The following is a 20,338-nucleotide window of genomic DNA, read 5'->3' as shown; positions in this document are numbered from 1 at the left end:
GATGATGACGAAACACCCCGTCCTGTGATGGCCAGTTTGAGACAGAACACTCCGCCCTGGGATGGCAAGATGGAGACAGAACAGCCCGCCCTGGGATGGCCAGATGAAGACGCAACAGCCCGCCCTGGGATGGCCAAATGGAGACAGAAAAACCCGCCCTGGGATGGCCAGACTGATGACAGAACAGCCCGCCCTGGGATGACCAGATGATGACAGAACAGCCCTCCCTGGGATGGCCAGATGATGACAGAACAGCCCGCCCTGGGATGACCAGATGATGACAGAACAGCCCGCCCTAGGATGGTCAGATGATGACAGAACAGCCCGCCCTGGGATGACCAGATGATGACAGAACAGCCCGCCCTGGGATGACCAGATGATGACAGAACAGCCCGCCCTGGGATGACCAGATGATGACAGAACAGCCCACCCTGGGATGGCCAGATGATGACAGAACAGCCCGCCCTGGGATGACCAGATGATGACAGAACAGCCCGCCCTGGGATGACCAGATGATAAGGGAACAGCCCGCCCTGGGATGACCAGATGATGACAGAACAGCCCGCCCTGGGATGACCAGATGATGACAGAACAGCCCGCCCTATGATGGCCAGATGATGACAGAACAGCCCGCCCTGGGATGGTCAGATGATGACGGAACAGCCCACCCTGGGATGGCCAGATGATGACAGAACAGCCCGCCCTGGGATGGTCAGATGATGACAGAACAGCCCGCCCTGGGATGGCCAGATGATGACAGAACAGCCCGCCCTGGGATGGCCAGATGATGACAGAACAGCCCGCCCTGGGATGGCCATATAGTGATTGAACTACATTTGTATATTGACTACTGTAACTACGCATTCTCTACCGAAAACAAAATCGTAAGATGACAGGATCTGCAATTTAACGGGCACTGGGTTCAGCTAATGTGGAAAACATGCGGAATGTCTGTCTTTCACATGATAATTGACTACTTGAAAATCGTATACACACCACATTTGTATCATCTAGTAAACGGTTTGTCATTATATTCATGTCAGGATATGAGTCTGTTTAGATTATCACGAACATTTCAAAACTTCTTTTTATAGGGATTTCGACATGGCGGAATGGTTCATGTAAGATGATCAGTTGTAAGATGTCGTCGATTGCAAGTTCGGGTCATGGCGATTCAAGAGTCGAGAACACCATGGTCCAGACATCGAGACAAACTCTATATACAACATGGTCCAGACATCAGGACAAACTCTATATACAACATGGTCCAGACATCAGGACAAACTCTATATACAACATGGTCCAGACATCAGGACAAACTCTATATACAACATGGTCCAGACATCAGGACAAACTCTATATACAACATGGTCCAGACATCAGGACAAACTCTATATACAACATGGTCCAGACATCAGGACAAACTCTATATACAACATGGTCCAGACATCAGGACAAACTCTATATACAACATGGTCCAGACATCAGGACAAACTCTATATACAACATGGTCCAGACATCAGGACAAACTCTATATACAACATGGTCCAGACATCAGGACAAACTCTATATACAACATGGTCCAGACATCAGGACAAACTCTATATACAACATGGTCCAGACATCAGGACAAACTCTATATACAACATGGTCCAGACATCAGGACAAACTCTATATACAACGTGGTCCAGACATCAGGACAAACTCTATACACAACATGGTCCAGACATCAGGACAACTCTATACACAACATGGTCCAGACATCAGGACAAACTCTATATACAACATGGTCCAGACATCAGGACAAACTCTATATACAACATGGTCCAGACATCAGGACAAACTCTATATACAACATGGTCCAGACATCAGGACAAACTCTATACACAACATGGTCCAGACATCAGGACAAACTCTATATACAACATGGTCCAGACATCAGGACAAACTCTATACAACATGGTCCAGACATCAGGACAAACTCTATATACAACATGGTCCAGACATCAGGACAAACTCTATATACAACATGGTCCAGACATCAGGACAAACTCTATATACAACATGGTCCAGACATCAGGACAAACTCTATATACAACATGGTCCAGACATCAGGACAAACTCTATATACAACATGGTCCAGACATCAGGACAAACTCTATATACAACATGGTCCAGACATCAGGACAAACTCTATATACAACATGGTCCAGACATCAGGACAAACTCTATATACAACATGGTCCAGACATCAGGACAAACTCTATATACAACATGGTCCAGACATCAGGACAAACTCTATATACAACATGGTCCAGACATCAGGACAAACTCTATATACAACATGGTCCAGACATCAGGACAAACTCTATATACAACATGGTCCAGACATCAGGACAAACTCTATATACAACAGTGGTCCAGACATCAGGACAAACTCTATATACAACATGGTCCAGACATCAGGACAAACTCTATATACAACATGGTCCAGACATCAGGACAAACTCTATATACAACATGGTCCAGACATCAGGACAAACTCTATATACAACATGGTCCAGACATCAGGACAACTCTATATACAACATGGTCCAGACATCAGGACAAACTCTATATACAACATGGTCCAGACATCAGGACAAACTCTATATACAACATGGTCCAGACATCAGGACAAACTCTATATACACATGGTCCAGACATCAGGACAAACTCTATATACAACATGGTCCAGACATCAGGACAAACTCTATACACAACATGGTCCAGACATCAGGACAACTCTATATACAACATGGTCCAGACATCAGGACAAACTCTATATACAACATGGTCCAGACATCAGGACAAACTCTATATACAACATGGTCCAGACATCAGGACAAACTCTATATACAACATGGTCCAGACATCAGGACAAACTCTATATACAACATGGTCCAGACATCAGGACAAACTCTATATACAACATGGTCCAGACATCAGGACAAACTCTATATACAACATGGTCCAGACATCAGGACAAACTCTATACACAACATGGTCCAGACATCAGGACAAACTCTATATACAACGTGGTCCAGACATCAGGACAAACTCTATATACAACATGGTCCAGACATCAGGACAAACTCTATATACAACATGGTCCAGACATCAGGACAAACTCTATATACAACATGGTCCAGACATCAGGACAAACTCTATATACAACATGGTCCAGACATCAGGACAAACTCTATATACAACATGGTCCAGACATCAGGACAAACTCTATATACAACATGGTCCAGACATCAGGACAAACTCTATATACAACATGGTCCAGACATCAGGACAAACTCTATATACAACGTGGTCCAGACATCAGGACAAACTCTATATACAACATGGTCCAGACATCAGGACAAACTCTATACACAACATGGTCCAGACATCAGGACAAACTCTATATACAACATGGTCCAGACATCAGGACAAACTCTATATACAACATGGTCCAGACATCAGGACAAACTCTATATACAACGTGGTCCAGACCATCAGGACAAACTCTATATACAACATGGTCCAGACATCAGGACAAACTCTATATACAACATGGTCCAGACATCAGGACAAACTCTATATACAACATGGTCCAGACATCAGGACAAACTCTATATACAACATGGTCCAGACATCAGGACAAACTCTATATACAACGTGGTCCAGACATCAGGACAAACTCTATATACAACATGGTCCAGACATCAGGACAACTCTATATACAACATGGTCCAGACATCAGGACAAACTCTATATACAACATGGTCCAGACATCAGGACAAACTCTATATACAACATGGTCCAGACCATCAGGACAAACTCTATATACAACATGGTCCAGACATCAGGACAAACTCTATATACAACAGTGGTCCAGACATCAGGACAAAACTCTATATACAACATGGTCCAGACATCAGGACAAACTCTATATACAACATGGTCCAGACATCAGGAACAAACTCTATATACAACATGGTCCAGACATCAGGACAAACTCTATATACAACATGGTCCAGACATCAGGACAAACTCTATATACAACATGGTCCAGACGTCAGGACAAACTCTCTATATATAACATGGTCCAGATATCAGGACAAACTCTGTATACAACATGGTCCAGATATCAGGACAAACTCTATATACAACATGGTCTAGACATCAGGACAAACTCTATATACAACATGGTCCAGACATCAGGACAAACACTGTATACAACATGGTCCAGACATTAGGACAAAATCTATATACAACATGGTCCAGACATCAGGACAAACTCTATACACAACATGGTCCAGACATCAGGACAAACTCTATATACAACGTGGTCCAGACATCAGGACAAACTCTATATACAACATGGTCCAGACGTCAGGACAAACTCTATATACAACATGGTCCAGACATCAGGACAAACTCTATACACACCATGTTCCAGACATCCGGAATTTTTTTGTCTCCATAATAAACTATTGTATTAAAATTAACACTATTTAGATGTCAAAAATGTGGTTTAGATGACAACAATCTGATATACTTAGAAATAACATTTCGTATGTAGTGCACAAGGGCCATAACACGTATCATGCACGCGCTGCCGACAATATAACGACATTCCTAGTTTGTATAGTTAATAGCACGATATCAGCTATATTACCACATAAGAAAGTTGTGGATATAAGACCTCGGTTGAACTCGTTGTGAAAGCCGTCCAGCATAACATGCTGACAGTCATAACGAGTACAGACCAAGCCTAATCGTATGCATACCCGCACGGGGAGTTCGGCAAGTCTCACATCAAAGTCTACTGAATAATTTACTGCTGTAGTTATTTTAATTTCAATTGGTAAAATGATGATGTGTATACCCTGTGATCTGGTAACTTGTTATTTGTGTATTCGGTAGGAAGGACACATCATGTTTTTATGTTGCTTTACGTGTCTCCAAATATTGTTGTCAAACACACTCGGGGGTCGGAAGTAGGCATTGGACCGTCAAATCCGCCAGAACATAGCAAGCTTGGTTATCTGCTTGAAAACGAGATTGATCTAAGGTGCTACTTTCTTGGTACAATCAAACCAGACAGATATCATATGTTCAATAAACAACGAAGTAACCCGTTCTTATTTTGTACCAAAATTTTTTTGTTTAGCTTTAAAGATGTATTTATTATTATTATTTGATATCTTAACGTTAAGCTGACCATACTTGAAGCGTATATAAACGCAATTTTATTGCTTCGACTGTAGTTCTATGAAGGGCTGTATTTAGAATTGATGTTTTAACATACAAGTATGAAACAATCGGTTCCGGTGAATGATTTCCTATATTACATTATAGATCTGCTTTTTTTCAAATTACTTTTCATTATATAGGACCCAGTAGATCACAGAATGTCATATACCGACATGATATCAAATATAGCATGGAAAATGGCCTCAAACATTCCCGATAGTTATTGTGTTTCAGTTTCCTAGAAACCCATTATGATACAAATTACGTCATGGAATGATTGTCAGCTTGAAATTTCATAAGTATTTTATTATCATTTTTTATTTAATGGTAAATATATTGTTTATTAAGGACGTATGTCATATTTGTGATCTGTTTTAGAGTTAACTCCCTTTAAGAGTTTTTAGTGTAGCATTCGTTGTACATAAATGCACAATAAACTCTTTATATAATTACGTATAAGGTAATATTAAAACGTTATAAAATCGCATTCTCATACAATCAATACATAAAGTCACGGTTTGTTTGCCGGATTAATCGACCAGGGAACAGCCAGGGTCATATTGAGGCGGGGTGTCCTTGTAGTAGTTGGTGACTACGTCACTTAACAACATCCGGGAGGCCCGTCGAATGCCATTCAGAGCAATTCGTGTAAAGTGTTTTGCCAAAGGACACAACCACGACAGCACAGACTGGACTGTTTATCGGCTTCCCGAGAAATAAACCAACACGGGGAGGGACAATATTCGAATGACGTCACGCTGTCGTGTCCTTGACATCCTCATTGATGTGCAGACTTATGCCAATCTCTGATAGTCCAATATGGTCCCTCATTCGCTATGTTCACATTGATAATTACTAGGTTTAGTCATTATTTTCTGATATCAACAGTTTTCATTCTTTTATATCAGATTTTGATTTTTTTTTTTTTTTAATATCAGAAATCAAGAATTCATTTTGATGTCTTGATATCAGAAAATATCTGCTTATTATCAGAAAAGTCGATTTTTACGAGTTCAAGACCATGTTTTGATATATAAAAAATCATTACATGTATCTGAAATATGTTGATATCAGAAAACGGAAACGCAATATTTTAATCTATTCTGAAACCGAGCACAACATTGAAATTATAACGAGATGTGGAGCTATACCCATTTACACATACATGTGGGGACCTGTTTTCAGCGCTGATTATGACACCAGCTGCATGTACCAGCTAAAGAATGTCTATGATCTAGTTGGCGACCAGGTCGATATGATCGACTTGGAGACGTATACCTGTATACCATGGTTTACTCAAATTCGATTGGTCAGTTATTCGGTGTGGGTTAAACTCTTTTACAAAATTAGTTTGCTTTCTTGATTTTGTGGTCCGTAAAATCTAAAGATTTCTGAAATGTATTCCGTTGTTTAAGTTTAAGGCTAGATAATTGTTTACATTAGTATGCGCCACGTAATTAAACTGTACTATGTAACTGTAAATGCGCGTAGTGCATGTTGTCCAGTCATCCGTATGTAAGTTTCGTAAATAAAAACCGCAATACATACCACTCAATTAGATCTCCGAATGTCGTATGTCGTATGTCGAGGTGTACAATATTCGATTTCTGAATGTCGTATGTCGTATATCGAGGTGTACAATATTCGATATCAGAATGTCGTATATCGTATGTCGAGGTGTACAATATTCGATTTCTGATTGTCGTATGTCGTATATCGAGGTGTACAATATTCGATTTCTGAATGTCGTATGTCGAGGTGTACAATATTCGTTTTCTGAATGTCGTATATCGAGGTGTACAATATTCGATTTCTGAATGTCGAATGTCGTATATCGAGGTGTACAATATTCGATTTCTGAATGTCGTATGTCGTATATCGAGGTGTACAATATTCGATTTCTGAATGTCGTATATCGAGGTGTACAATATTCGATTTCTGAATGTCGTATGTCGAAGTGTACAATATTCGATTTCTGAATGTCGTATATCGAGGTGTACAATATTCGATTTCTGAATGTCGTATATCGAGGTGTACAATATTCGATTTCTGAATGTCGTATATCGAGGTGTACAATATTCGATTTCTGAATGTCGTATATCGAGGTGTACAATATTCGATTTCTGAATGTCGTATGTCGTATGTCGAGGTGTACAATATTCGATTTCTGAATGTCGAATGTCGTATATCGAGGTGTACAATATTCGATTTCTGAATGTCGTATGTCGTATATCGACGTGTACAATATTCGATTTCTGAATGTCGTATATCGAGGTGTACATTATTCGATTTCCGAATGTCGCAAGCCGTTTGTCGAGGTTAACAATATTCGATTTCTGATTGTCGCATGTCGTATATCGAGGTGTACAATATTCGATATCTGAATGTCGTATGTCGTATGTCGAGGTGTCCAATATTCGATTTCTGAATGTCGTATGTCGTATATCGAGGTGTACAATATTCGATTTCTGAATGTCGTATGTCGTATATCGAGGTGTACAATATTCGATATCTGAATGTCGTATGTCGTATATCGAGGTGTACAATATTCGATATCAGAATGTCGTATATCGTATATCGAAGTGTACAATATTCGATTTCTGAATGTCGTATATCGTACATATCGAGGTGTACAATATTCGATTTCTGATTGTCGTATATCGTATATCGAGGTGTACAATATTCGATATCTGAATGTCGCATGTCGTATGTCGAGGTGCTCAATATTCGATATCTGAATGTCGTATGTCGTATATTGAGGTGTACAATATTCGATTTCTGAATGTCGTATATCGAGGTGTACAATATTCGATTTCCGAATGTCGCAAGCCGTTTGTCGAGGTTAACAATATTCGATTTCTGATTGTCGCATGTCGTATATCGAGGTGTACAATATTCGATATCTGAATGTCGCATGTCGTATGTCGAGGTGTACAATATTCGATATCTGAATGTCGTATGTCGTATATCGAGGTGTACAATATTCGATTTCTGAATGTCGTATATCGTGTATCGAGGTGTACAATATTCGATATCTGAATGTCGCATGTCGTATGTCGAGGTGTACAATATTCGATATCTGAATGTCGTATATCGTGTATCGAGGTGTACAATATTCCATTTCTGAATGTCGTATATCGAGGTGTACAATATTCGATTTCTGAATGTCGTATATCGTACATATCGAGGTGTACAATATTCGATTTCTGATTGTCGTATGTCGTATATCGAGGTGTACAATATTCGATATCTGAATGTCGCATGTCGTATGTCGAGGTGTACAATATTCGATATCTGAATGTCGTATGTCGTATATCGAGGTGTACAATATTCGATTTCTGAATGTCGTATATCGTGTATCGAGGTATACAATATTCCATTTCTGAATGTCGTATATCGAGGTGTACAATATTCGATTTCTGAATGTCGTATGTCGTATATCGAGGTGTACAATATTCGATTTCTGAATGACGTATATCGAGGTGTACAATATTCGATTTCTGAATGTCGTATGTCGTATATCGAGGTGTACAATATTCGATTTCCGAATGTCGCAAGCCGTTTGTCGAGGTTAACAATATTCGATTTCTGATTGTCGCATGTCGTATATCGAGGTGTACAATATTCGATATCTGAATGTCGTATGTCGTATGTCGAGGTGTACAATATTCGATTTCTGAATGTCGTATGTCGTATATCGAGGTGTACAATATTCGATTTCTGAATGTCGTATGTCGTATATCGAGGTGTAAAATATTCGATATCTGAATGTCGTATGTCGTATATCGAGGTGTACAATATTCGATATCAGAATGTCGTATATCGTATATCGAGGTGTACAATATTCGATTTCTGAATGTCGTATATCGTACATATCGAGGTGTACAATATTCGATTTCTGATTGTCGTATGTCGTATATCGAGGTATACAATATTCGATATCTGAATGTCGCATGTCGTATGTCGAGGTGTACAATATTCGATATCTGAATGTCGTATGTCGTATATCGAGGTGTACAATATTCGATTTCTGAATGTCGTATATCGTGTATCGAGGTGTACAATATTCGTTTTCTGAATGTCGTATATCGTATATCGATGTGTACAATATTCGATTCCTGAATGTCGTATGTCGTATATCGACATGTACAATATTTGATTTCTGATTGTCGTATATCGTATATCGAGGTGTACAATATTCGATATCTGAATGTCGTATGTCGTATATCGAGGTGTACAATATTCGATATCTGATTGTCGTATATCGTATGTCGGGCTACCCGACATAAAAAGTTCCCTCGTTGACAAGTGAAAACATCTTGATCATGCTTTACGAAAGGGAAATCAATAAATGAATAACTCATCGCTTGACCTTGAACTTTGACCTGGGGTCCTTGGCATTAAGTGTGTTCGAATCAGCCAGTCGACAAGGCGGGTTTAGTTAGACATAATAAGTCATTTGTAATTTGGTCAGTTTTTAACGGGATCCAGATTCCACGTGTCGAAGTGAAGAATGCGATGATGGTTCAATTTTCAACGGCATTCAGGGTCGATATTCTTAATTTTGTTTGTTTTTTTGTTTGTTTTTTGTTTGTTTTTTTGTTTGTTTGTTGTTTTTTGTGTTATTTTTTTAATGTTTTGTTTTTTATTCGGCATAGCCGTATAATATTCTTTTGGCCTCGGATATGACGCGACAGGTGGCGTTACTGGTCAAGATGAAGAATGTGATTGGTCAATGTAGCGGTAAATGAAAAATGCAAATATGCAGTTAAAAACGAAACAAAGTTAAGATTGAATGCAAGCTGAATAAGTGGATGTACCTTTCAAAATTATATTCCTGATTCAAATGCAGTCTTATTATCACCAAAAATCATTCAAACTGATATAATTTTATCATCTGTACTAAAACGCATTAGTTCGTTGATTTATTTCACCAGCAGTTTTTCATTAAAACCACCAGCATTAAAACTATGCCGTTTATCTTTTTTTAAAGATATTTCTTGTTTTTTTTTTTTTGTTGTTGTTTTGTTTTTCTTTTTGAAACAGGCAGACAGAACATTAAGCTCAGTTTTAAATGAACATGATATAAAGAGATAATTTCCAATCACGTTCATTCACACTCTGTCATATCTCACCATTTCGAGGTTTTTAACACCAGGTATTGGACGCCAGATTATCGATGTAGTAAAATAAATGTTCTTTTTTTTCAATACAGTGTGTAATAGAAATGTAGGTATTTTCTTCAGGCTTAAAAGTAACACCAAGGGAAAAACAAGTAAACTATCGTTACTGGAGATTAAGTAGTACTTGACATTGAATGAAATGTGATATTTAGATACATGTAGATTTGCGTATCGGCCGTTCAGTACATTATGTATCACAGGGGCTCGGTTTCGAGATATATGACATCATTAAACAACCACAGCACTAGATAGATTAAGTACCATCTACATTCTAAAACCTTTTTTTTATACATCGATAAACATTATTTCAATCGTTTGAGCAGAGACATATATACAGAGAGATTAGTAACATCGCTATTTCCCCGTACACGTATACGTAGTGGCTCCCTTTATTCGTGACCACTCAAGCATATCCCTTATCGAGAGCGTCTTGTCTCCTATCAAACACACGCGAGCGCAGGTAAATCGGGCTATGCGCATGTGTGTATCGTAGTATTGGAACTTATTCGACATGTTCTGGTTAATCCGCCATTACGTCAGACCAAAACATCGTCATTTTAAATACACACAGAAAGCACATCGTTTCATTTTGGCCACTACAAAAGTTACCACATTAACCAAAAAGTATCATACTTATGGGATATAGTCTTATTGGTCATGCACATTGTTGCCATTTATCCGTATTTTCTAAAATCCATTTGGTCCTATTCGACATGTCCAAGTTTGTAAATAGCCGCCATTACGTCAGACCAAAACATCGTCAATTTTAAACGCACACAAAAAGCACATCGTTTTATTTAGGCCACTACAAAAGTTACCACATCAACCAAAAACTATCATACTTATGGGATATAGTCTTATTGATCATGCACATTGTTGCCATTTATCCGTATTTTCGAAAATCCATTGGGTCCTATTCGACATGTCCAAGTTTGTAATTAAGCCGCCATTACGTCAGACCAAAACATCGTCAATTTTAAACGCACACAAAAAGGACATCGTTTTATTTAGGCCACTACAAAAGTTACCACATTAACCAAAAACTATCATACTTATGGGATATAGTCTTATTGATCATGCACATTGTTGCCATTTATCCGTATTTTCAAAAATCCATTGGGTCCTTTTCGACATGTCCAAGTTTTGTAATTAAGCAGCCATTACGTCCGACCAAAACATCGTCAATTTTAAACGCACACAAAAAGCACATTGTTTTATCTAGGCCACTACAAAAGTTACCACATTAACCAAAAACTATCATACTTATGGAATGTGGTCTTGATTATCATGCACATTGTTGTCATTTATCCGTAATCTCGAAAACCCCATAGGGACTTTTCGAAAATTGGAGATTCCCGCCGTTCTTTCCTGCGTTGTGCTTGACTTTCACACTCAAAATACAAACACTTAGACAGCAAATTGTGATATATTTCATATTGATGACACTTCTGCACTTTGATATTAATAAAATTAAAGCACATAATTGGATCTTGGTGATGATTTCAAATAGAAATTATCGATAATTATGTTTCTAGTTTTCAAGTTTTCTCCAATATGGCGTCTAGTGAAGACTGAACCGAGCTACCGCAAAGGATTGTGGGAAGGTCAGGGACCACTATGTAAACACAAGGGCAAATAGAGAGCTGCCAATCTCTGTATATATGTCTCTGGTTTGAGGGACGAATCAGAATGATATTATTTTCTCCTATGGCTAATGCGTGCCGCTAGGTGGCGCGGCTGTAGTCCGAATTTGCAAGTGCTGTAGCACGGTATGGTCATTCAGAGCGACCACGGTCAACACGTATAAATACAATGTTAGGTATTAGTGAGGGCAGTGTTTGTAAATACATGTATATCATAATGTTAATAAACTCAGTCCGGGCGTGGTCAGTCCGGGCGTGATCCCGCCTTAGTCCGGGCGTGATCCCGCCTTAGTCCGGGCGTGGTCCCGCCTTAGTCCGGCGTGGTCCCGCCTTAGTCCGGGCGTGGTCCCGCCTTAGTCCGGGCGTGGTCCCGCCTTAGTCCGGGCGTGGTCCCGCCTTAGTCCGGCGTGGTCCCGCCTTAGTCCGGGCGTGGTCCCGCCTTGCTCAGTCCGGGCGTGGTCCCGCCTTGTTCAGTCCGGGCGTGGTCCCGCCTTGTTCAGTCCGGGCGTGGTCCCGCCTTAGTCCGGGCGTGGTCCCGCCTTAGTCCGGTCGTGATCCCGCCTTAGTCCGGGCGTGATCCCGCCTTAGTCCGGGCGTGATCCCGCCTTAGTCCGGGCGTGGTCCTGCCTTAGTCCGGCGTGGTCCCGCCTTAATCCGGGCGTGGTCCCGCCTTAGTCCGGGCGTGGTCCCGCCTTGCTCAGTCCGGGCGTGGTCCCGCCTTGCTCAGTCCGGGCGTGGTCCCGCCTTGTTCAGTCCGGGCGTGGTCCCGCCTTGTTCAGTCCGGGCGTGGTCCCGCCTTGTTCAGTCCGGGCGTGATCCCGCCTTAGTCCGGGCGTGGTCCCGCCTTAGTCCGGCGTGGTCCCGCCTTAGTCCGGGCGTGGTCCCGCCTTAGTCCGGGCGTGGTCCCGCCTTGCTCAGTCCGGGCGTGGTCCCGCCTTGTTCAGTCCGGGCGTGGTCCCGCCGGGTTCAGTCCGGGCGTGGTCCCGCCGTGGTCCCGCCTTAGTCCGGGCGTGGTCCCGCCTTGCAATTTATATCATTGTTGAGTTATTATTGTGTTCTATAGGAGAACCCCGATTTTTATAAGGTTTTAGAATGTATACGAATACTCAATGTATAGTGTTGTGGTTGTTTACTGATGTCATGTGTTACTCTGAATCCCGACACCGATCCCCTGTGATATGTATAACACGTTGAACGCCGATTGTGTATACCGGGGGCGATGAGTAGGATTCAGTTCCCGGTGACTGGAAACCTCGTTTCTGACCTCTGTAAGTTAATGGAACATCTGTAAGTTTATTTGGTGAGCACGAAACAACATCGATCGTCCGCTTCAGTATAAAGATGAAAAATTATAACGATCCATTTCCTGAGAAATTCGTGATTAATTACAAACATCAGGTATACAAATAAACCCGATTTAATTGTTAACCGACTCTACTATCCTACAGAGTACGCGTGCCCTTTTCTTATCAAAAATGGCCGCCTCTGTGACCTTGTCCACCAACAGTCCATGTCTGAGTTATGCGTGCGTTTGTAATCTACTACCAGATAAACAGCGTGCCAATGACCTTGGACTTTGGTTATGAAGGATTCTCACACCGAAGTTTATAGATTTATGCTCATTATGAAATTAAAATCCGTGACACAACCTCTATTTTTTATTCCTATGTTTGTTTTGATTATTACGTTTTTTTCTGATGATATATAATTTTCCTCGACGTTACTTTGAATCTAATTATGTAGTTCTAAGTTCTGATATCTTTAAACATGTAAATTTTCTAATTGTTTATTAATCCTGATATTTTCAAAATGTTTATAATTTGTTTTGTTTTGATTGCTTATGCTTCATGGTGATTTTTAATTGTTTAAGATTCATGTTGTTTTTCTAATTGTTTATGATTCATGATGTTTTTTAATTGTTTAATGTTTATGTTTTTTTAAAAGTAGTTATAATTCATGTTGTTTTTTTGTTTACCTGTTTATGATTCATGTTGTTTTTCTGATCGTTTATGATTCATGTGGGTTTTTTTTAATTATTATTTATGATTCATGTTTTGTTTTAATTGTTTTTGCTTCATGATGTTTTTTTTTAGTTGTTTAATGTTCATGTTTTTTGTAAAGAAAGTATGATTCATGTTGGGTTTTTTTTATTGTTTATGATTCGTTTTTTTTTAATTGTTTATGATTCATGCTTGTTTTTTTTAATATTTTATGATCAATGTTTTTTTTTAATTGCTAATGTTTCATAGTGTTGTTTTAAATGTTTATTGTTCATGTTGTTTTTTTAAGTATTTATGATCCATATTGTTTTTTAACTGTTTATGTTTCATGATGTTTTTTTAATGTTTCTGATTCTGTGGTTTATAATTTTGGATGGTTCTTGGGTTTTTTTATTGTTTACAATTAATGTCTTTTTAATTGTTCATGATAAATGTTGCTTTTTAAGCTGTTTATGATTCATGATTTTTTATAAAGATTTTTTTGTTTATATGTGTGGGTTTTTTTTGTTTTTGTTTTTGTCATGATTTGGTTCAGTTTTATGTTTATCATCTTTAACTGTATCGTCTTGTTTCTCGTAAACAGATTGTATAAACCTCGCAACAGTGGGCGCCTGTTTTATCATAAGGTACAAAGTCCATCCGTCATCGGTAGAAAATTTCCTCACACATGACGGAAGAGATAGAGAATTCACAATCCAAACACAGAGACTTACTTTGTATATATATATATATATATATATATATCCTCCATACATTTATGTGAGGATCCAGTGTTATCTGGATTATACTGTTTATATTACTTCTTTGACCCATATACATATATATATATATATCAATGTGTCTTTAAGTCCCGTTAAATGACAATTTTCCTAAAAAAAAAAAAAAAACATTTGTCATAATGTCTACCATCACACTGGAGGCTAAATCTTATATACATGTACAATGCATTGGGCATCATATTAGTTATTTTACAGATAGTTGATCAATTATTTTTAAAAAATCTTACATAAATCATTCAAAGGTTGCTTTTATCACCGTAGACACTTTAAACATCGCCATACTAATGAGCATCTATATTTTATCAGCAGTAATGATAAGTGTACATTTGTGACCTTGACCTTCACGAGCTGATGAGTCTGATACGTGAAGGACCACTCAACCATCGCTATGTTTGTATCCGATTACATGTCAGTTACCACCTGTCATTTCATTCTCATCAAAACATGAAATCGACATGTACATGTTTACAGAATCGGCAAGGTCGAATATAGCAAAGATAAGTCAGCTTTTTTATTACAAAGTAAGATGTGTATGTTATACAAAGTCGTGTTAGCTTGATATTATATAAGTTATGTAAGCTTAATGTTATACAAAGTCTTGTTAGCTTGATGTTATACAAGTTATGTAAGCTTAATGTTATACAAAGTCTTGTTAGTTTGATAATATACAAGTTATGTAATCTTAATGTTATATAAAGTCTTGTTAGTTTGATAATATACAAGTTATGTAATCTAAATGTTATACAAAGTCTTGTTAGCTTGATATTATACTTAGTCTTGTTAGCTTGATGTTATACAAAGTCTTGTTAGTTTGATAATATACAAGTTATGTAATCTTCATGTTATACAAAGTCATGTTAGCTTGATGTTATACAAGTAAGGTTAGCTTGATGTTATACAAGTTAGGTTAGCTTAATGTTATGCAAGTCATGTTAACTTGATGTTATACAAAGTCTTGTTAGCTTGATGTTATACAAAGACATGTTAGCTTGGTGTTATACAAAGTCATGTTCGCTTAATGTTATAAGAGGTCTTGTTAGCTTGATGTTTGACAAATCATGTTCGTTTGGGTCACTACGACGAGTGAGTGGGGCGGGGATGGCAAGGATTTGTAAAAGTGAGATTTGTGGATGGTTAGAAGAGAGAATGGAAGGAGTGAGTGAGGAAGGATGACTTTTACTGATCGATAATGTAGAAGACAGCATGTAGAGGACGATCATGTAGAGGACGATCATGTAGATAACAATCATGTAGAGGACGATCATGTAGAGGACGATCATGTAGAGGACTATCATGTAGATAACAATCATGTAGAGGACGATCATGTAGAGGACGATCATGTAGATAACAATCATGTAGAGGACGATCATATAGAGGACGATAATGTAGAGGACTATCATGTAGAGGAATATCATGTAGAGGAATATCATGTAGAGGACGATCATGTAGAGGACGATCATGTAGAGGACTATCATGTAGAGGACGATCATGTAGAGGACGACCATGTAGAGGACTATCATGTAGAGGACTATCATGTAGAGGACGATCATGTAGAGGACGATCATGTAGAGGACTATCATGTAGAGGACTATAATGTAGAGGACGACCATGTAGAGGACTATCATGTAGAGGACTATCATGTAGAGGACGATCATGTAGAGGACGATCATGTAGAGGACGATCATGTAGAGGACGATCATGTAGAGGACGATCATGTAGAGGACGATCATGTAGAGGACGATCATGTAGAGGACTATCATGTAGAGGACGATCATGTAGAGGACGATCATGTAGAGGACGATCATGTAGAGGACGATCATGTAGAGGACGATCATGTAGAGGACGATCATGTAGAGGACTATCATGTAGAGGACGATCATGTAGAGGACGATCATGTAGAGGACGATCATGTAGAGGACTATCATGTAGAGGACGATCATGTAGAGGACGATCATGTAGAGGACGATCATGTAGAGGACGATCATGTAGAGGACGATCATGTAGAGGACGATCATGTAGAGGACGATCATGTAGAGGACGATCATGTAGAGGACTATCATGTAGAGGACGATCATGTAGAGGACGATCATGTAGAGGACTATCATGTAGAGGACGATCATGTAGAGGACGATCATGTAGAGGACTATCATGTAGAGGACTATCATGTAGAGGACGATCATGTAGAGGACGATCATGTAGAGGACTATCATGTAGAGGACGACCATGTAGAGGACGATCATGTAGAGGACTATCATGTAGAGGACTATCATGTAGAGGACTATCATGTAGAGGACGATCATGTAGAGGACGATCATGTAGAGGACGATCATGTAGAGGACGATCATGTAGAGGACGATCATGTAGAGGACTATCATGTAGAGGACGATCATGTAGAGGACGATCATGTAGAGGACGATCATGTAGAGGACGATCATGTAGAGGACTATCATGTAGAGGACGATCATGTAGAGGACATCATGTAGAGGACGATCATGTAGAGGACGATCATGTAGAGGACGATCATGTAGAGGACTATCATGTAGAGGACGATCATGTAGAGGACGATCATGTAGAGGACGATCATGTAGAGGACTATCATGTAGAGGACGATCATGTAGAGGACGATCATGTAGAGGACGATCATGTAGAGGACGATCATGTAGAGGACTATCATGTAGAGGACTATCATGTAGAGGACGATCATGTAGAGGACTATCATGTAGAGGACGATCATGTAGAGGACGATCATGTAGAGGACGATCATGTAGAGGACGATCATGTAGAGGACTATCATGTAGAGGACGATCATGTAGAGGACGATCATGTAGAGGACGATCATGTAGAGGACTATCATGTAGAGGACGATCATGTAGAGGACGATCATGTAGAGGACGATCATGTAGAGGACGATCATGTAGAGGACTATCATGTAGAGGACGATCATGTAGAGGACGATCATGTAGAGGACGATCATGTAGAGGACGATCATGTAGAGGACTATCATGTAGAGGACGATCATGTAGAGGACGATCATGTAGAGGACGATCATGTAGAGGACGATCATGTAGAGGACGATCATGTAGAGGACGATCATGTAGGACGATCATGTAGAGGACGATCATGTAGAGGACTATCATGTAGAGGACTATCATGTAGAGGACGATCATGTAGAGGACTATCATGTAGAGGACGATCATGTAGAGGACTATCATGTAGAGGACGATCATGTAGAGGACTATCATGTAGAGGACGATCATGTAGAGGACGATCATGTAGAGGACGATCATGTAGAGGACGATCATGTAGAGGACGATCAAGTAGAAGACGATCATGTAGAGGATTATCATGTAGAGGACGATCATGTAGAGGACTATCATGTAGAGGACGATCATGTAGAGAACTACCCTGTAGAGGACGATGATGTAGAGGACTCATGTAGAGGACGACCCTGTAGAGGACTATCATGTAGAGGACGATCATGTAGAGGACTATCATGTAGAGGACGATCATGTAGAGGACTATCATGTAGAGGACGATCATGTAGAGGACTATCATGTAGAGGACGATCATGTAGAAGACGATCATGTAGAGGACGATCAAGTAGAAGACGATCATGTAGAGGGCGATCATGTAGAAGACGATCATGTAGAGGACGATCATGTAGAGGACGATCATGTAGAGAATGATGGTGATGAAGAAGTTGATGAATAACACGATGATGTAGAGGACACTGATATAGAGGACGATGGTGATGAGAAACATGGTGATAAAAATGGAAACATTTATTATTCATAGTTGAATATGGTGAAAAGAGCTTGGACGGATGAGAGATATCGTAAATCACGTACAAAAAGTAGGACAGAAATCAAAGTTTGATCTATTATATTTTACTCGCCTTTAAATTCATTTCAAAATCTTGTATTAAATAACTCGTTTTACTTGTCCTGTGTATAAGGTAGAAATGACTCATACCTTTATCAAAATCATTGTTGTCAGACATGAATTGGTTTTTTACGATGATTTGATGACTAGATTTAAAGTCACTTTAAAGTCTAAATGAATATGTAATGAACCCTAAAGAGTCATACATAAATTCTTCAAAGTATAGATTTATTTTTTTATTTTATTTATTTGGATATTCGTGAATAACACACAAAGATCAGTAAAACATTTCATGAGCAAATTGAAAGGCTGGCCATCATTTTGGCAATTTGGTCGTTTTCTTAAAATTTGATGTTTTTAAGTTCTTTATACAAGTGACGATAGCCGTCCAATAAACGCTTACATACAATTATGGCATCCAGGGTAATTGCAGTAATGTGCTTTAATGTATTTACAGCCATTTGGTCGAGTGTTATTACATCTTATTTCATTCTCTGCCTTGCATGTGTAACATATCGGCAAATGTCGTCATTTTCCGGAAAGGAGATCGTTTACGAAAATTGACGACGGTTCCCGAATAAAATGATTCCCTTTGCTTAAGATTGTCTCGAATTCTCAGTCATCATAATTATATTTAAGGATTTGCGAGTACAATGTACATAATTAATAGATTCTCTGTAGACAGGATAATATATTAACATGTATATTTGGCATACATAATGCGTATGTTCACATTGTGAAGATGTCATTTCCGGTTATGGTATTTTTTTTACGATATTTTCGCACAGGGGCTAAAATGACAATTACATGCATTAAGAAAACATCAAATAACACGAGAGAAATATAATCGCAAATTTGAATCCAGAAGGAAATAGATGATACTCGTACTTGGCAGAAAGAATATCATTATCAGGATGGTTGGACAACGAACAGGTAGTAAAATTAGAGAGAAACAAGAAATATCTTTTAAAAAGATAAACGGCATAGTTTTAATGCTGGTGGTTACAATGTAAAACTGCTCGTGAAATAAATTAACGAAGTCATTATACGTTTCAGCACGGATAGCAAACTTATATCAGTTTGAATCAATTTTGGTGATAAGAAGACTGCATTTGAATAGGAATATACTTTTATTAATGTTTCTCATTTGAAAAGATACATCCACTTATTTAGCTTGTATTCAATCTCAACTCTGTTTCGTTTTTAACTGCATATCTGTATTTTGCATTTACCGCTACATTGACCAATCACATACTGCATCTTGACCAATAACGCCACCTGTCGCGTCATATCCGGGGCCAAAAGAATAGTATATGGCTATGCTGAAAAATCAAGAACGGGAACAAGTTGGTCAGGGGGTTCTACATGTACCACTGATATACTCCGACGAGTATTCACAATTATTTTTTACAAAGCCTTAAAAGCTATGCAAGAAACAGTAAATATTTGTCAGAGTAGATTGACGGGTCTGTGATATAGCTGACTAGTAAACTGAACCATCTAGTCAATATTTCCGGATATACCGTGGCACGTCAATTGATTGAATGATTTAATAAACAGAT

General features: G+C 39.0%; 1 protein-coding gene across 1 annotated transcript; it reads left to right on the top strand.

Moving 5' to 3' along the window:
• The first annotated feature begins 1,104 nt into the window (after window positions 1-1,104).
• Window positions 1,105-18,605, top strand: LOC117317527 (aspartic and glutamic acid-rich protein-like). Its single transcript, XM_033872342.1, has 4 exons — window positions 1,105-1,121; window positions 16,090-17,344; window positions 17,440-17,988; window positions 18,321-18,605. The coding sequence occupies exons 1-4, from the start codon at window positions 1,105-1,107 to the stop codon at window positions 18,603-18,605; spliced, it is 2,106 nt and encodes a 701-aa protein (XP_033728233.1).
• The last annotated feature ends 1,733 nt before the right edge of the window (window positions 18,606-20,338 follow it).

Source organism: Pecten maximus, chromosome 19 (assembly GCF_902652985.1).
Source record: "Pecten maximus chromosome 19, xPecMax1.1, whole genome shotgun sequence".
Lineage (NCBI taxonomy): Eukaryota > Metazoa > Mollusca > Bivalvia > Pectinida > Pectinidae > Pecten > Pecten maximus.
This window is presented reverse-complemented; position numbering and strand designations above follow the sequence as displayed.